Source organism: Alligator sinensis, unplaced genomic scaffold (genome assembly GCF_000455745.1).
Source record: "Alligator sinensis unplaced genomic scaffold, ASM45574v1 scaffold524_1, whole genome shotgun sequence".
Taxonomy (NCBI): Eukaryota; Metazoa; Chordata; order Crocodylia; family Alligatoridae; genus Alligator; species Alligator sinensis.
Window position 1 is genome coordinate 148,913 of NW_005842747.1, and position 17,762 is coordinate 166,674.

Consider the following 17,762-nt stretch of genomic DNA (forward strand, 5'->3'; position numbering starts at 1 on the left):
AGTGCAGCGCATTCCCCGCCCCGGGGTCCGTCCAGCGGTTGGAAAGAAGCACGTCGGCTTGGTGAGCCCACGCAGCCACGGGGAGGAGAGGAGCCGGGAAGGGGCGTCATTGCGGGGTTGTGGCAAGGAGGGATTCCCCCGCAGGCAGGGAAGAGGGACGGGGCCACAGCCAGGCTCACCCAGCCAGGCCTGGCTTCCAATATCGGTGGAGCGTGGAGCCAGGCTCTCATCTAGCAGGTCTCCAGGGCCTGTGAGCGGGTGAAGGCAGCAGCGACGGTGGGAGATGCGCTGAGTGGGACCATGCAGAGTTCAGGCAGTGCCTGGGGCTAGCGGGAATGCAGCCAGGACGGACTGCCCAGGGCAGGGGCCACCTGGCACCCACCCCCCAGCCTCTGTCTGGCCCCGCCAGACTCACCATCTCCTGCCCCCAGCACCTCTACCCTGCCCTGAGCTCCTGGCCAGGCCTGGACCCAGGCAGGGGACGGTATCCACAGATCAAACAACCCCCCAGCAGCAAACGGGGCTTGGGCCGGGACAGCCGAACTCAGAAGGAGACTCGCAGGTCCCCCCCATTAGCACAAGCGCAGCCCGTGGACCTGTGCCAGTCGTGGGCTGGTCACTGGCTTGCAGGGAGCAAAGCCCTTTGCATGGAAGTCTGCAGGCATCTGTGCCATGTCTGGACGTGCCCTTGCCCACTCACACCCATTCACCATGGTGGTGCAACCCAGAGAGCCTGCCGATAGCAACCTGAGCCATAGAGCTTGGGAGTCCCATCTGCTGATATTATGCCCATTGCTTCTGTAGTGAAAACAGAGGCCGGGACGGAGGATGCCACCTGGCAGAACCGGCTGCAATGCTCGGAGCATGCGGCTGCATGCAGGCCCTGTGCCCCCAGTGCCCTGGCTGGCCCTGTCTCTCCCCACAGCCTGGATGGGGACAAGGCACTGTGGAGGGTACCACTGGGGCCCTGGCACTTGTACCCTGAAGGTAGGGACGGTGCTGGCTCACGGGGGCAGTCCTGGGTGCCATGGGGTTGTAGCAGTGAGGATGTGGGGTCAAGCGTGACCCCTGGAGAACATGGGCCAGAGCCTGGGGCATCCCTGAGGACATGCTGTGTGTCGGGGGCTCCGGACAGGTGGGCGGACGCGCCAGATCTGTGCTGGGATCTGTGCTATTTCTGAAGCAGAGCCAACTCTGGGGACCAGCCCTCTCCATGGCCTGGTGAACTGCCTGAAGGAAATACCCGTCCCCAGCGCCTGTCTGTCCAGCCTGGCCGGAGCCGAGGCAGCACCGATGAGAGCATGGCCTGGAGAGGGTGAGTCCCAGTGTGTGCACAGCTCTGTCCCTACCAGGGCCGTGGGCACCCGTGCACAGACACACACGGCCTCTTGGGATTGTGATCTGCACACACGTGGCTTCCCAGCACTGCGGTGCAGTGACCCGCTATTGTAGGGGTCTTGCCTTGTGCAGGGCTGACACACACAGGTGCAAGGGAGAGGTGCTAACCACACAGCCCCTGCTAACCTGTGTCTTCAGCACCTACTACCCTTCACAAGTTGCTTCTCCAGGAAGCCCGGCTCAGAAGCGTGGCCTTCCCCTCCTGCTTGGCGTCCTCCCGGGGCCACGGTGCTTCTCCCAACCCGCCTTCCCCTTGCTCACCTCTCCCGGGTGCTTGGGTGGCCGTCCCCTGACGTGTACAAAGTCATTGGGGAGGGGGCTGGTGAGGCCCTGGGGTCACGCACTGTGGTTCATGCCTTATCCCCCCACAGCCAGCCCCTCACCTCCGAATGGAGTGAGCGTGGCTTCAAAGGCAGGGATGCTTGGCTGTGACAAGCTGGCGGGTCACTGGACGCGGTGGTATAAATGTTACGTCTGTCCATGTCTGTGTTCACGGGAGGTTTCCGAGGCTCAGAGCCCCGGAGAAGCCCTGGCTGCCTCCAGAGCTTGGGTTTGTGCTTTGTGTGAGCAGACGTCGGTGCTGAGAGCTCGCCGCTGCGGGGCCTGGAGAACTGCCTGAAGGACATCCCCGTCACCCAGCCGCGCCAGGCCCACCTGCCGGTCTGCCTCCCCTGCGGCAGCCCCTCGCAGCGGCCTCCCGGGATGGCGTGGAGGTCACTGGGAGACGGTCAGTGGCAGTGCTACAGCAATGCCAGTCAGCTAAAGCACTGGGGCTTTAGCCCTGGAGAAGCCAGGGCTGCAAGCACCACGGCTTTGCTCCACTTGTATGGTTATAGGAGCGTGCTGAGATAACCCTCACATCCTGACAACTTCCACCGTATCACTGGACACAAGGCTATGAATGTTATGTCTGTCCATGCCTGCATTTCCATCTCCCAGCCGGGAAGCAGGGCACCAATTTGAGAGGTGGCACCACAGTGTTTTGGGATAAATCCGGCTAGACTTGCAGGCAGTCCCCCAGCTGCCCCGTTAGCTCTCCCATAAAGGTAAAACTACCCAAGGCAAGGGCTGGTTAGCAGAGAGGCAGAGGCTTGATCTGATCCTGCCCATGGAAATTGTAGCATTGCCCCCGCTGCACCGACCCCAGGCTCCGTGAGCTGAAACGGGAGCAGTGAGACCCCGGCTGTACGCGGCGAGTGTACCCTGGCCCCAGGTCTATTTGGGCTGGCCAGGAGACACACGGAGAATGACCCTCCGCTGAAGCAGGGGAGCCCTTGGGTTTTGGGTCTGGCTTCCGTGGGGGCAAAACCCAGCGGTGTCTAGCATGCAGCTCTGTGGGTGAGATTATGTGCCATGGGGTCTGCAATCGCAGGGACCTGCAGGGCATGGTAGTGGCTTTGCCTTAGGCTGGAGAAGCGCTGGCCTCTATAACTAGCCAGGCACACTATTCCCTGTGGGGTTTTGCCCAACCCAATACGGTTAGCCCTAGTGTAGGATGGCAGCTGGGGGTATCTGTGGGAGATACCCTCTGCAGAGAAGTTTTCCAGAGAAGGTGTCTGAATTAGACCGGCTTCATGCAGCATTCCCACCTGCGTCCTGTCTTCCAGCCGGGGGTGAGGAGTGGGTCCATCCAGAGCTGGTCTCTTCAGAGCAAAGGGTTTTGGTTATCCCCGAGGTCACCTCAGCAGAGTGACACAAGAGCTGAACTCGGGTTCAGCGTCCCTGGGTCTGTGGCTGCAGGGACTGGACTAGGAGCAACCGCTTCCAGCTGCAGCAGGGGAAACTGAGGCTGGAGACAAGGAGCTTCCTGACTCTGAGCAGGGTCCGGCATCAGCACGGGCTGCCTGGAGGAGTTGTGAAGTCTCCATCCTTGGAAGTTTTCAAGAGCAGGTTGGACAGACACAGGGATCAGCAAAGGGATCAGGGTGTGAGCAAAGGGGGGACTGGGTGCCCTCCTGAGGTCCCTTCCAGCCTGATTTCCTATGATCCTAAGCTCCCGCCAGGCAAACAGAGTGGATAGGCAGAGACAGGCTCTCCCCGCTGCCTTGACAGTGTGATGCCAGGGGGAAACGGAGCTGAGGCAGGCTTTTGTGTGCTGTGAGTTGCTGGCTTCACCTGTGCTCTTCCTACAGACCTCGGTGCCGAGACCTCCCCGCTCCAGGGCCTGGAGAACTGTCTGAAGGAAATCCCCGTGGCTGTCCACAGCCGATGCGTCACACCTGCCAGCAGATCCTCGGTAGGCAGCACGCCGGAGGGACACAGGGGGCCTGAGCTGGCCACGCGGCCCCTGAAAGCTGAAGGTACGAGAAAACATTGAGCTGGGTCAGCTTGGCGATGCTGGGCATCCCCAGACAGCTGCAGTACAGCCTGGTGAGGGGTCTTTGGTATGAGCTGTGCTGGCCCTTGTGCATGGCAGGGGGGTTGGCTGTCAATGAATGTCAAGTGGGTTTTCACCAAGGGGCCTAGCCACCACCACCACCTGAAGGGGAGAGGCTGAGGGGACTGGGCTGATTGAGTCTGCAGAAGAGAAGACTAAGGGGGATTGACTAGCAGCCTTCACCTCCCTGCAGGGGGGCTGCAAGGAGGACGGAGCTGGGCTGGTCTCAGTGGCGGATGATAGGACAAGGAGCAATGGGCTCAAGCTGCAGCAAGGCAAGTTGAGGTTGGATATTAGGAAAAACTCTCACTAGGAGGGTGGTGAAGCACTGGCACCGGCTCCTGGAGAGGTGGTAATTGATTCACCCCATGCAGTCCACTCCTGCAGTCAGGTCCCTGGAAAGGCTGAGACTGTGGGGCCGGGGTCAGATGAGACCCTTTAGCAAGGACCCAATGGGCCACAGAAACGGAAATGTCCTCTTCTCCACAACGTGGATCCCACCCCACTGTGGGTGCTGGAGGGTTGGATGGTGGGTGGGACGCCACTGCTGCCACCTGGGCTGCTCCTGTCCATGGGCCATGGTGGCAGTCATAGACATATACACAATGAGGGCTGGAAGGGAGCTCTGGAGGTCACATCCAGGCCAACCCCCTGCTCCAAGCAGGACCAGCCCCAACTACATCATCCCAGCCAAGGCTTTGTCAAGCTAGGTCTTCAAAACCTCCAAGGATGGAGATGCCATCACCTCTCTGGGTAGCCTGTTCCAGTGTTTTACTACCCTCATCATAAGCAAGTTTTTCCTAATATCCAACCTCAACTTCCCTTGCTGCAACTGGAGCCCATTGCTCCTTGTCCTGTCATCTGAAAACAGTCCAGGTCCATCCTTCTTTGCACCCCACTTCAGGGAGGTGAAGGCTGCTATTCAATCCCCCTCAGTCTTCCCTTCTGCAGACTAAATCAGACCATTTCCCTCAGCCTGTCCTCACCAGTCATGTCCCCCATCACCCGAATCATTTTCGTTGCCCTCCACTGGACTCTCTCCAATGTGTCCACATCCTTTCTGCAGTGGGGGACCCACAGCTGGACACAGGACTCCAGATGTGGCCTCCCCTGTGCAGAATAGAGGGGGAGAATCACTGCCCTCCATCTGCTGGTAACGCTCCTGCCGATGCAGCCCAGGATGCCGCAGGCTGTAGCACAGTGCTGCTCACAAGCAGAGGATTTCCGGGGGGCCGGGAAGGCAGTGTCCCTGGTCGAGCGGGGGCAACAGCCCCACAGACCTCCCAGCTCTCCCAGCCTTGCACTGATGTCGATTTTGTTGCTTTAGTTAAGATCGAAGCTCTTCCGGAGAGTTCCCGTCTCCACGGCCCGGGGATCTCTGAGAAAGAAGTGCCCCATTATCCCAGCAAGCTGGCTTCCTGCAGTGTGGAAGGAGACCTGGGGCTGAGGCCAGCGGATGCTGGAGCCTGGCACTCGTACGTGGACGGTGAGTCCCTGACCCTTGCAGCTGGGTTTAACTCCGTGCTGGGGGATGATGCATCAGTCCAAGTGCGTGCAGGTGGACGGCTGTGTTGTGCTGGGCAGCGCTGGGGTCCAAAGCACACCATGTCCTTCATTTTGCCCTTGGCCAGGCACACGCACACTCACTCCAGCTCCCTGCTTGTATCTCCTTCCCTGCTAGCCTCTAGAAAGAGCCCAGATCTTCCTTCCAGAGGGTGGAGGGCAATGAGGTGGTGCAGCAGGGCTCGGGTGTGGAAGGAGCTCCTTCAAAGCGCCCGGGGACCAGGCAGGGGAGGCGCCGGGGCTCAGCTGCCCTGCTTAGTGCATTACGTATGGCTGACCTAGTTACGCAGGCTGCAGGCCATCCCGGCCATGTGTCTGTCCAGCGGCTCCCGAGCATGCCATCTGGGCAGCCTGTTCCAGTCCGTGCTGGACCACACTCACAGCTCATCTCGAACTTAAATTCCCCTGCTGCAGCTTGAGGCCGTTGCTGCTAGTCCAGTCCCCTATGGCCACAGAGAAAAGCCCGTCTCCATCCTGTGTGTCATCACCCTTCGGGGAGTTGCAAACTATTAACAACTCCCCCCGCAAGTCTTCTTTTCTCTTCTCCAGATTAAATAACCCAAGCTCTTGCAGCCTGTCCTCATCAATCTCGCCTCTCGGGCCCCTAATCATCTATGATGCTCTGAGCTGGAAGAATAGGTCCGCGTCCTTCGTGAAGCGCGGGGCCTGGGACGGTGGCTCTGCGCTCCCAGCCTGCAGTACAGGGGCCTGGGGCAGCTGCTCTTCCATGTTTCCCTGTCCTCTGCCTTTCTCTGGTATCAGGCCATCAAAGCAGCAGCTGCTCGCTGCTATCAGCGAGGCATGCCAGTCCGAACGGAGCAGGGAACAAAAGGTCCTTTGCAATGTTCACAGCGGTCGTGCCTTTCTCAGCACCTCCCAAGAGTCTGGATCTGACCCTGCCCTGCTCCGCTCCAGATTGCCTCCGGCTTCCTCCCTCCAGCTGTTCGGCTCCGCTCTTCTTGGCTCTCCAGCAGGGCTGAGCGCACGTCCTTAGGATACACTGGATAGATGCTGCCATGGGCAGACCTAGGATTTGCAAAGGGGGGCATCCCACATAGCCCAGCACATATTTTTCTCCAGGTACAAAGAAACTAGAAGCTTTGCTAATAGGCTGGGGGCCTAGGGATGGATTTTCCAGTTTAAGATTGAAGCAAAAACCAATGTTGCAATGAGTTAAAAACTGCCTGCAGGGCTGAGAAATGGGAGCTACCAGGAGCGACAAACAGACGGCAACTTTGCAAAGCAAAGGCTAGCTTGATTAGCGGACTATCAAGACCATGTGCGTTGCTCCAAAAGGCCTATTCACCCTCCTGTAATGGGGGTGCAGGTGTCTCCTGTTAGGTAGGCTGGAGGACACTCATCCCCGTGTCTTCTGGCCCCATCCCCAGTGGTGACGGAGTCTCATTTCCCTTCCTCGCATGGCTGGAGAGCAGGCCGGCGAGGCTGGGGTACTTCAAGGGGCCTGGCGAGATGCAAGGGAAGCTCAGAGGTGCAAGGCGGGGGCTGACTCATCTCTGGCTAAAGCAGGAGCAGCCACGGAGGACACGCCACCGCTCCGGGGCCTGGAGAACTGCCTCAAGGACATCCCTGTGCCCCGGCCCAGATGTCCCAATGCAGCAGCTAGCCCCTTACGAGCCAGCCTGGCCCAGGCGGACGTGGAGCAGCGGAGGGCAGCGCCGTGGCCCTGGGGAGCGAGTGCGGGAGGTAGGATGAGGGGATGGATGGGCACTGGGGATGCGGATGTGCTTGTGGGGGAGACCGGGGCTGAGGGGAGCAGGGAGGGATGGGGCGAGAGGCCTGGGGGACCTTAGTGCCCGCTATTTAATTTTGCAATTTAATCTTGCAACTATTTAATCATGCAACTCCCCCAGCCCAGGCAGTCTCTCCCATCGCCTGGGCTCCTCCCTGTGCCCTGGAGATGCGCCGGCTTGGCCCTGACGCTGGGGGCTCTGGCCTTGCTCCCCCAGCAGCAGGGGATGAGTGTCCCCTGCTCCGTGGCCTGATAAGCAGCTGGACGGAGGTGCCTGTCTGCAGACCCAGCACCTCCAGCACCGCCTCCGCCGGCAGCACCGAGACAGAGCCCGACCCACGGAGCCCCGGGATCGGGACGTGGAGTCGGTGCCATGACGGTGAGCCAGAGCCAGGGTGGTGCAGCAGTGTCCTGCCATCCCTTCACACCGGTCGCTGTGTCCCGTGGCGCAGGTCGATCACGTGGTCACCTCTTCTCCCTCCACAGGCGCCAGCTCCCAGAGCTCCCCTCCGCAGGGGCTGCAGAACTGCCTGAGGGACCTCGCCGCCCCCGTGGGCTGCACCGCCAGCCCCCCGGATGCGAACGGGTCGGCCGGCGGTGGGGTGCAGACGAAGCCGAAGCCCTGGCTGTGCACGCTGGATGCTGCAGGTAGGAGGAGAGCAGGGGCTGCGCCTTCTCTGCATCCTTATCCTGTCTCAGGCTCCCTTGGTGGCTCTGCTCGGGGCTGCTGTAGGGACCAGGGGGGTCACGGGAGCGTGTTAACGAATGGGGCTCGGGTAGGACAGGGGGGCATCCGCTCCTCCTGCACCTGCCCCAGGGACTAGGGGCCATCAGGGCTGCATGGAAGGGGAAAAGCGGTGCGTCTGCAAGGGTGGGGAGTGGATGGAGCCTCTCTTGCCCCCGAGCCCAGGCTGGATTTGTGCATCTTGTTTTACCGCAGACACAGCCCCCAAGCACTCCCCCCTGCATGGCCTGGAAAACTGTCTCAGGGACCTTGTGAGCGAGGGACGTTTTGGCTCCAGCAAGGGTGACGTGCCGGAGCCCGAGACGTGGGCTCCGCAGGAAGGTAAGGCCGAGGGGGTGTGCCATCGCACACCCAGGTGCAGAGGGTGGGGTGACCCCGAATAGCAGGCCCAGCCTGGCTGCAATAGGAAGCTTATAAGGGGTAGGATGGCCCTAAGACCTCCCTGCATTATTCAGTGTCCGGTTCCACGGCTCTGATTTCTGGAGGGGTTGGGGAGACCCTCAAGGATGCTCTGGAGCTAGAGCCGCAGCAGCAGCAGCAGCAGCACGTGGTCCGCTTTGAAGTGCGCATGTCGCAGCGCTGCACAGAGCGGACCAGGAGAGGCTGAGATCACTGGGAACATTTAGCTCGGAGACAAAGCAATTAAGTGGGGACATGACAGCAGTCCTCAAGTACCGGACTGTCTGCCTTAGAGAAGAGGGGGAACAACCACTCTCCCTTGCTGCAGAGAGCCGGACCCGTAGCAATGGCTGCAAATAGCAGCAGCGTGCATTTAGCTTAGATCTTCCTTGCTGCCAGGGGAGCAGTGGGATCTCTTGCCCTGGAGGTTTCCCTGAGGAGGCTGGAGAAGCCCGGCTGGGGATGGTTTGGGAGCAGCATCCTGCATCCATGCAGGGCTTGGACCAGGCGAGCTGCGAGGTCCCTTCCAGCCCTGCGGTTCTAGGGAGCGCAGGGACCCGGTCTGACTCCACTGGGTGCCCAAAGCGGTGCCAGCCACGAGGCCCAGACCCCATTGTGTTTTGCATTCATTGCAGCCTCGGGCAGGGTGTGCACTCACAGCACATGGAGCTGTTTGGGGGAGACACCTGTGAGCAACTTGGGACACGCGGACCCTCCGGCCAGCTGCTGGTGCTGCAGGGCAGGGGGCCGGAGGGGGGGGCACAGCCAGCCCTGCCCCTGCAGCCTCCCCCTTCATGTCTCTGTTGCAGAGATCGGGTACGTGATGGCAGCCGGCAGCCCCTGCCCTGGCCAGGAGGGCCCTCCCACTGCCAGCCTCGCACGCCGTGAGACACCATCCAGCCCTGCGCAGGGGGAAGAGGATACCTCCGCGAGGGGCACAGTGGCTCGGGGGGGGGGGGGCCGGGCAAGGCTCCTTCCGGCGCGGCCCAGCCCTTGTCTCCCAGCTCGAGGGAACCTCCCATGAAGCCCGTTCCCACCGCCCCAGTGGGAGCTGCCACACAGCAGCCTCTGACCTGGTTCCAGCGTCCCTGGGAGCACGACGGCCCTGCAGAGCCCTCTCCCTGCATCCCCCCGCTGCCCGCACCAGCCACGGGACATGCACCTCTGAGCTGGGGAGTGACCAGCCTTGCCTGGTAGCAGCAAGCTTTGGAGCTGCTTTGTGCTTTGCTTAAAACAGAGGCAGCTGCAAGCAATGGCCCGAAGAGCTGGGTGGAGGACAGTGCTGTGCACAGCCCCCATTGCTCCAGCACGGAGGACCAGGAGCTGAGAAGGTTGGAGCTGGGAGCCAGGAGATGCCGCGGAGGAGGTGAGAGGAGGGGCTGGCTGCTGGAGGAGCCGGCTCCAGGCACCCAAGTGCAAGGCAGAGCAGCCCAGGAGGGGCTTGGTGTCCGCACAGGGCACTAAAGGCCGAGGGGAGCTGTCGGCGCTCAGCCTGGGTGCAATTGGGGATGGGCAAGAGTCAGGGAATAAACTGTGGGGGCAGAGGGCCCTGCCTGCAGGGGTGAGGCACAGCTGGCCTTGGCACTTGCAGAGCTTCCCTTAGCCACAGGCATCGTAACATCAGAGCTGCCATGTACTGGGTCAGACCCCAGTCTCCTGTGTCACACGCGGGCAGAGAGCGGAGGCTGGAAGGGAGAGTGACCTGGGCACAATCAGGGTTTCCCCCTCTTCCTCTCTCCCTTGCAGCCTCCAGCATTGAAGGTCCAGCAACTTGTGACATAGAGGCTGTGCCCCCCACCCCTGTGCTTAAATAGCTACCGATGCCCCTTTCCTCTAAAACATGTCCAGTCCCTTTGTGAATCTGGCTGAACGCTCAGCTTCCAGCACATCTGGTGGAGATGAGTCCCCACTTGAAAGCCGCGCTGGGCGACCAAGAACTGCCTTGTGTTCATTTTTAACTGACGGCCTGATCCTTTAATTTTGTGCCCCCCTCCATTCTTGTCTGGTGAGGGGCAGTCAGTAATAAATCCCTAGTGACTTTCTCTTCACCATTGAATACTTTGTAAACCCTTTTCTTGTCCCTCCGCCAGGCATCTCTTACTTAAACTGACCAGGTCTGGCCTCGTTAGTCTCTTCTCCTAGGGAAGCCCCTCCACAGCCCTTGTCGTCCTTGCAGCCCTTTTCTGCACCTTCTTTAGTTCGTCTCTCTCCTTTCTGAGGTGCGGGGACCAGAGCTGGGCACAGCGTTCAAGATGTGGATGTACCGTGGATTTACAAAGGGGCATGATGATACTTTCAGCATTTGCTCAAGCACAAGACTCAGCCTGGGGCATTAGAGGGGGGTCTCAGGGACGACACATGGGATCTCTAGGGCTAGAAACTGGCCTGGGTGTTGTGGGGCTAGCAGAGGAAGGGGGGAAGCACCAGGGAGCCCTGGCATGCTGGGGTGGAGCCGGGAGTCAGGGGTGGGGAGGTCCAGGACAAGATGGAGCATGACCCCTCTACTGGCCACGTGTAGATGACGGAGCAGAGATGGTCTTTGTCTCGGCAGAAGCGACGAGGGAGACCTCCCCACTCCACAGCTTGCTGGGCTGTCTCAAGGAGATCCGCACCGCGGGGCCATCTCCCTCCCACGCACCAGACAGCAGCTCATCTGCTCACAGCACCCGGTGCAACGGGGCCCAGGAGAGAATGGGCAGCAGGGCCGGGACCCCGTCTGGCGAGGGTGAGCGGCTCTGATGCAGCTCAGGCTTTGGGATTGCCAGGAGAGTTGAGAGGCTGTGCCTCCGTGCCTGCACCAGGGACACGCTCCAGGCAGCGCGCTGGCTGTCGGTGTGGGCCGGAGCCACAGGCAGGATGAGTGCGTGGGGTACACGCTGCAGGGGTGCGTCTGCCCTCAGCGGAGAGGAAGGTGGAAAAATGTGCGCAACCAAAGCAGGTTACAGCCCGAGGGAAGCGCTGGGTCTCGCTGAGCAGCCAGTTGCACCCTGTGCTCTGCTCAGAATCACAGGATCCTAGACGCCGGGGGCTGGAAGGGAGCTCAGGAGGGCACATCTAGTGCAACCCCCTGCTCAAGGCAGGACCAGCCCCAGCTACATCATCCCAGCCAGGGCTTTGTTTATTGAGGTCTTCAAAAACCTCCAAGGATGGAGAGTCCGCCACCTCTCCAGGTAGCCTGTTCCAGAGCTTTACTCCCCTCCTCATAAGGAAGTTTTCCCTACTATCCAACCTCAACTTCCCTTGCTGCTTGAGCCCACTGCTCCTTGTCCTGTCATCTGCCCCCAACGAGAACAGTCCAGCTCCGTCCCCTTTCAAACCCCCCTGCAGGGCGTTGAAGGCTGCTATTAAGCCCTCCCTTCAGTCTCCTTTTCTCCAGACTAAATCAGCCCAGTTCTCATAGTCTTTCCTCACAAGTCCTGTCCCACAGCCACCAAACCATTTTTGCTGCCCTCCGTTGGACTCTCTCCAATGTGTCCACCTCCTTTCTGTCGTGGGGGGCCCACAACTGGACACAGGACTCCAGATGTGGCCCCCCCAGTGCTGGATAGAGGGGAAGGATCTGCTGGTAACGCTCCTCCCAATGCAGACCAGGATGCTGGTCGCCTTCTTGGCACCAAGGGCACACTGCTGGTTCATCTCCATCTTATTGTCCGCGGTCACCCCCAGGTCCTTTTTTGCAGAGCTGCTGCCCAGCCTGTCAACCCCCAAATTGTACTGATGCATGGGGTTGTTCTGTCCTAAGTGCAGGACTTTGCACTTGTCTTTATTGGACCTCATGATATTTCTTTTGGTCCAATCTTCCAGTTTGTTGAGAAGGGAGAGGATGCCAGCCCCAGGGGAGAGGCAGCCAGTGCAGAAACACTCATGATCAGAGCAGAAGCAGGAGCAGGAGCAGAAGCAGGAGCAGGAGCAGGGTTCCCATGTGGACCTGGCCCTCAGAGGATGTGGTTGCAAGTGGGTTTCTTGCCCTGGTGAGACCAGTGTCTGGACAAACAGGCTGAGATTTCCACCCAGGCTAGAGAAGAGTGGATGCCTTGCTGGCATTGCCCTGGCCGGGGGCTGGCACGGCCTGTCCGGCATGGGTCATCCTTGTCTAATTCTGCCTTGTCATATATAATGTTGACTGTCCCCACCAGAGACATGTCCATGGGGTAACCCCTGAGGATGTGTTCAAGGGAAGTGATTCTTCCCTTGTGTTTTCACTGGGGAGGCCCCCCCAATGCTGGGCCCTGGATGATTTGGAAAGAATCCAGTTCAGAGTAACAAAAATTATTTGGGGCCTGGGAAGCAAGACTGATGAGGACAGGCTGAAGGGGTGATTTAGTCAGGAGAAGGGAAGAGTGAGGGGGAATTTGTAGTCTGCAAACCCCTGAAGGGCGATGACGGATATGGGCTTTTCTTTGTGGCTGTAGGGGACAGGACAAGGAGCAACGGCCTCAAGCTGCAGCAGGAGAAACTGAGGCTGGAGATGAGGAGGGACTTTCTGACCCTGAGGGTGGTCCAGCACTGAAACAGGCTCCATGGAGCAGCTGTGGAGTCTCCGTCCTAGGAAGTTTTCAAGAGCAGTTGGACAGACACTTGGTTGGGATGGTTTTGAGCAGGGGGCTGGATTAGATGTGATCTCCTGAGGTCCCTTCCAGCTGGATTTTCCTATGACCCTATGAGATTCCCTGCTCCGACCACCCCTACCCCCTCTGAGGGTAACCCAGTACGGACGGCCAGGTTTCAGCCTGTGCATTTCCATGTGCCAGAGGACACTGGGCTTTCCCGGGAGCTCCCTGGGAACAGCATTGTTGGGTCCTTGGCAGAACATCGCTACGTCTCCCAGTCACCCCCTTTCCCTGAATTTCTGCTCTGCAGAAAAGAGCAAACCTTTGGCCCAGGCAGACACTGGCAGTTCAGCTGCCAGGACACTTCCTCCCCTGGATGCTGCCTTTGGTTGGACTGAAAACAGTGGTGTCCTCTAGACAAATGGTTTCCTGCAGGAATAAGGCTTCTTTGGATCTGGTGATGACTGTCGGTCGCGTAGCGCTCACGGGCAGGTGGGGGCCTGTCTTTAATGTGGACTTTCTCTGCAGTCCTTCCATCAGAAGAGGGCCCTGCGGACGCCCCTCGCTACAGCTCAGCAGCCTGTGCCGAGAGACCACCTGGAAATGAAGCCGGTTGCTCTGATGTGCAATGCGGCACGTCCGCCGGCAGTGCTCAGGTCCGCGGGTGTCTCAGGAGACCGGAGAAGGGCTCGAAGAGACCGCATCCTGCAGGTGAGGGCATCGCTTTGCTCCTGCAGCAGGTCTGAAACTGCACTTCTGTTTGAGTGCCTTGATTCTCCCCGGTGCTGAGCTCCCGGTGCCCGTGCCCTCTGAATTGGGCCTGCATTTAGGAGCCTGAGGGTATTGCTGTACTGCCCCCGTAGCCTGAACTCACCCCTAAACAAAGGTGTAGACTTGTGCTATGCAGGTTCTTGGCTTGTGATCTGCTCAGCTCTTGCAAACTCAGCCGAGGTTTGGCCCGGTCGGTTGGTGGGTGGGAGCCATCAAGGGAAAAGTTGAGTGAGTCCATCCTGAGCTGCAGCCCCAGCACAATGCTTGGAGATGCTTGGAGAGGTCAGATAGAAACCTGAGACTCTGGTGCCATTATTAAATCCCTGGGACTTGGTAGGAGCAGAGGTCAACAAGCCCCAAAGTCAGTCATGACCCCTTGTAACAGGCCTCAAGGGACCCTGTTATGATAAGAGGAAAAGTACAGCAGGGAAGGTCTGCAGTCCGGTGCAGGCAGAGGACCGTGGGATGGCTACAGGAGAGGGAGCAGCTAGAGGAGGCCGAAGCAACGGGGGACAGGCCTGCAAGTTGCTACTGGGGAGCTGGCTGCAGGGCAATAGCCAACAGGGAGGAGGCAACCCCAGGTCCAGTCCTTTGTACCTGCCTCTGCAGCATAGTTGTCTCTCGCCTCCTTTGCTGCCTGTCCTAACCGCTGCATGGTGGTGCTGGGTGATGTTAAATATTCACTGCCTGTCACCTGGGGCAGCGTCAGCATGGTGCAGACGGTGCTCGGGGTCCTCATTGCTGTGTGGTGCCATCGGAGTGGGCAGGGGGCCTGAACTGACCCTTTGCCCTGCTCCCGCTCTCTCTGGAGGTGCCGCAGGGCAGCAGCAATGTAGGCAGCAATTTCTGGTTGTGCGGGGCTGGGATGGACAGCATGGGAGACATGCTGATGGTCGTGGCTTTGCTGTGCATGCTCAGAGCTTTCTGTTCTCTGCCTTGCAGCCCAGGGGGATGCTGCTCGGCCCCCGAGGTCCAGCTCCCGCGGTCCTGATGCCTCTGAGCAGCAGACAGAGGCAGAGTGGGACACGTCCCCCAAGAAGCAGTGCCCCACTGCAGCCCCCGCCCCAACCCCCAGCGAGTCCTGCAGCTGCGAGAGCCACACGCCGCGGGTCTTCCAGGTGGAAACCGGTCACTTCCAAGCCGTCCTCTCGGAGAAGCTGGACCGAATCTCCGAGGATGTCGCCACCCTCTGCAGGGACGTCTCGAGCATGCGGCGCCGCATGGCGCGGCTGGAGCAGGAGGCGCGGGGCTGGGCCCGGGAGGCCACCGCCCTCCGGAAAGGCAGCCAGGGCCTGAGCAAGACCATCGGGCGGCTGGAGCACCGCTGTCGCGCGCTGGAGACCCGCGCCCGGCGCAACAACCTGAGGCTGCTGGGGCTGCCTGAGGGCACGGAGGGTGGGGACGCCATTGCCTTCCTACAGACGGCCTTGCCCGGGATGCTGGGGCTGCCCACTGATGCCCCGGCCCTGGAGATCGAGAGCGCGCGCCGCGTGCCTGGGGGGACGCGCTGCGACCCCGCTGCCACCGCCCGGCCCCGGGCGCTCGTGTTCCGGCTGCTGCGCTTGGCGGACAAGGCGGCCGTCCTGCGGGCAGTGAGGAAGCGCGTGGAGCCGCTGGTCTGGGGCAGCACACGGGTGGCCATCTTCCCCGACGTCTGTCCCAAGCTGTCCCGGAGGAGGAGAGCCCGGCACACGGCTGGCGGGCGCATCTGGCGGGCGGCAGAGCTCCGCGTCGGCCCTCGGCCCTCCGGCTGCCCACGAGGACGGAGGGAGCTGCTGCCTGGCCCCCCGGCGGGCACCTGGGACAGAGAGGAGAGGGAGGGCAGGGGCCCGTCTGGGCACTGAATGCGGACTCAGCCTCACTCGCTCAGCTTAGCCCCGCTTTGACGGGTGCCTCTGCTCTGCGGGGAGATGGCAGGCCTGGCCGGCAGGGCTTGGGGCACACCAATCCCAGCGTTTTAGCCTGCCGCCAGCGCTCCGATTCCCAGGTGCCTGGGCTTTGCCCCCGCAGCTCAAAGCCCCCTGCCACGTGCTCTCAGCAGCTTGGACACGGCAGTCTTGGGGTTATCAGGCAGATCGTGGCACTTGTGTGCCGATTTCTCATTCGTGAGCTGCTCTGGGGGTGGCTGTGAGTGCTGGTCTCGCCCTGGGGGTCGTGTCTGTCACCCTGACAAGCCCCCTTGTCCGCTGTCTCCTGTGTAGATCTCCACAGCTGCATTTTTCCACCATGGACCCGTGACTTGGCTGCAATCCCCGACAGGGCCGCGGGGCCTCTCGTCTGCTCTGGGCAGGCGGCAGCGCCGCAGGGCAGCGCCTGGAGCCTTTGGAGGAGAAGGGGCTTAACCTCACACCTGCCTTTCAGCCTCCCTTCCCCCTACCCCGTCTTGCACCTTACTGCACCCAGCCCTGCTCTTACGCACGTCATCCCAGGGCACACTCGGACTCCGCGCCCCTGCTCCTCCCCGGCCGTGCCCCGCGCTCTCCCGGGGGTTGCAGGTGTGGCTCCTCTGCAAGGAGCATGCAGCAGCGGGGAGTGGGGCTGTGCATCCTCAGGGATCTCCGTGTCCGCGCTCTGTCCTGCTGGTGCCGGTGGCTGTCACTGCTCCCCCACGCTCTCCGCACCTTGCATTGTTCAGCCACATTAAACCTTGGTTTGCAAAGCGGCTTTGTCCTTTGTCTGCCCCCTGCTCTACAAGCTCAATAAGCCAGAAATTGCGCTCTGACACGGGGTAGTCCTAGCTGCTCCATTGACTCCAGGAGTGATGGGGAAATTCCCCAGGCAGCTCCGTGCCAGGAGGACCAGGACCCCAGATTCAAAAAGGGATCAGACGTGCTTGGAGCAAAGGGACATCGGTCGCTATTGAGCAGGGAGTGGGGGGCACGGCCTCCAAATCAGAACTGGGGGGAGCTCAGGGAGGGGGAAGCGGCTGAGATGGGCTCTCGGCAAACGTTGCTGTTAGAGCAAGGGGCCGTGGAATAGGTGTCAGGAGGGGGGCTCTCCATGGCAAGGAGAGGTTGGACAGCCCCTGGTCGGGATGATCTTGGTGCAGGATGCCTGTGCTCTGCTATGGGGGTTTCTGCTACAAGTATTGGGGGGTTTTGAAGCCTCCCTCAGAGGTGCTGCTGCAGCCAGGCTGGGGCTGAGGCCCGGGCTGTGCCAATGCCCCTGCTGGGATCAACCCCCCTGCGCTCGGGATCAGACCAGTGTCATATTCGGGAGGAATTTTACCCCAGACTGGGGGGCTTGCCTTCCTCTGTAGCAGGGCACAACCTCCCTTGAGCACATATTACCAACCTTTGACAGGCATTTTGGCAGCCGCGGCCCCTTGCTTTCCCTGGGGCACGGTCAGGTGTGATGTTGTGTCAGGATGACGGCTGAGAGGTTAGAGACTGGCTTTGTCTGGGCTGGTTTGGACAGGGCTGATCCTGCCTCAGGCAGGGGTTGGACTCGACGTGAACTCTGCAGGTCCCTGCCAGCCCCGCTGCCCTAGGGTTTCAGGGCAGGGTGTCTGCAGCTTGGTGCCGGCACCGGTCTGCGCTCGGTGCCAGCACCCAGCGGGAGCACGGCCTGGCTCTTGCTCGTCCAGGCCTTTCAGACAGCCGTGGACTTGCGCCCTGCTCCTTCCACGCCGGGTGCTGGGAGAGAATCGGAGCTGATGGGCCGCTGGATGTTTCCCTCCTGCTCCCCAGGCAGCTCCCACGCGCTGATGGTGCTAGCCTTTCCCGCGCGTCCCCTTCGCCCTGAATCGTGCCCACGAGCAAGCAGAGGCAGAGCCTGCACGGCTAGGGTAGCTCTTGCTGCCCCGGGGTGCTGAGCTAGGAGCCTGCGGGGGCCAGGGGTTTTCCCGGTCCTCTCCCTTGCAGCCTCCAGCGTGGGAGGCGGAGGCAGGTCTGATGCAGAGGCCGTGCCCCTCGCCCCTGTGGTCCGAAGCTCCTGGTGCTGCTTTCCTCCAAGCACGCGTCTAATCCCTTTGTGAATGGCTGAACTCCCCGCTTCCCCCACATCTGGGGACGAGTCCCCACGTTAACGCCACGCCGGGTGACCAAGCGCTGCCTGGCGTTGGCTTTCAACTGCCGGCCTGCGCCTTCTATGCAGTGACGCCTCGTTTTTTGTCGGGTGCCAATAATAAACCCCTGGGGACTTCTCCTGTCCGTCCCCGCCACGCATCTCTTTCCACCCCCCCGCCTGGCTTTGCTAGTCTCTCTGCAG

General features: G+C 60.9%; 1 protein-coding gene across 1 annotated transcript; it reads left to right on the forward strand.

Annotated features, from left to right (window-relative positions):
• Positions 1-3: 3 nt before the first annotated feature.
• LOC112552070 (protein KRBA1-like) lies at positions 4-16,206 on the forward strand. The gene is made up of 14 exons (XM_025216556.1): positions 4-61; positions 1,187-1,315; positions 1,970-2,125; positions 3,531-3,698; positions 5,103-5,261; positions 6,863-7,042; positions 7,306-7,467; positions 7,575-7,736; positions 8,029-8,154; positions 9,042-9,191; positions 9,470-9,598; positions 10,784-10,957; positions 13,311-13,493; positions 14,496-16,206. The coding sequence occupies exons 2-14, from the start codon at positions 1,294-1,296 to the stop codon at positions 15,395-15,397; spliced, it is 2,673 nt and encodes an 890-aa protein (XP_025072341.1). The 5' UTR covers positions 4-61; positions 1,187-1,293; the 3' UTR covers positions 15,398-16,206.
• The last annotated feature ends 1,556 nt before the right edge of the window (positions 16,207-17,762 follow it).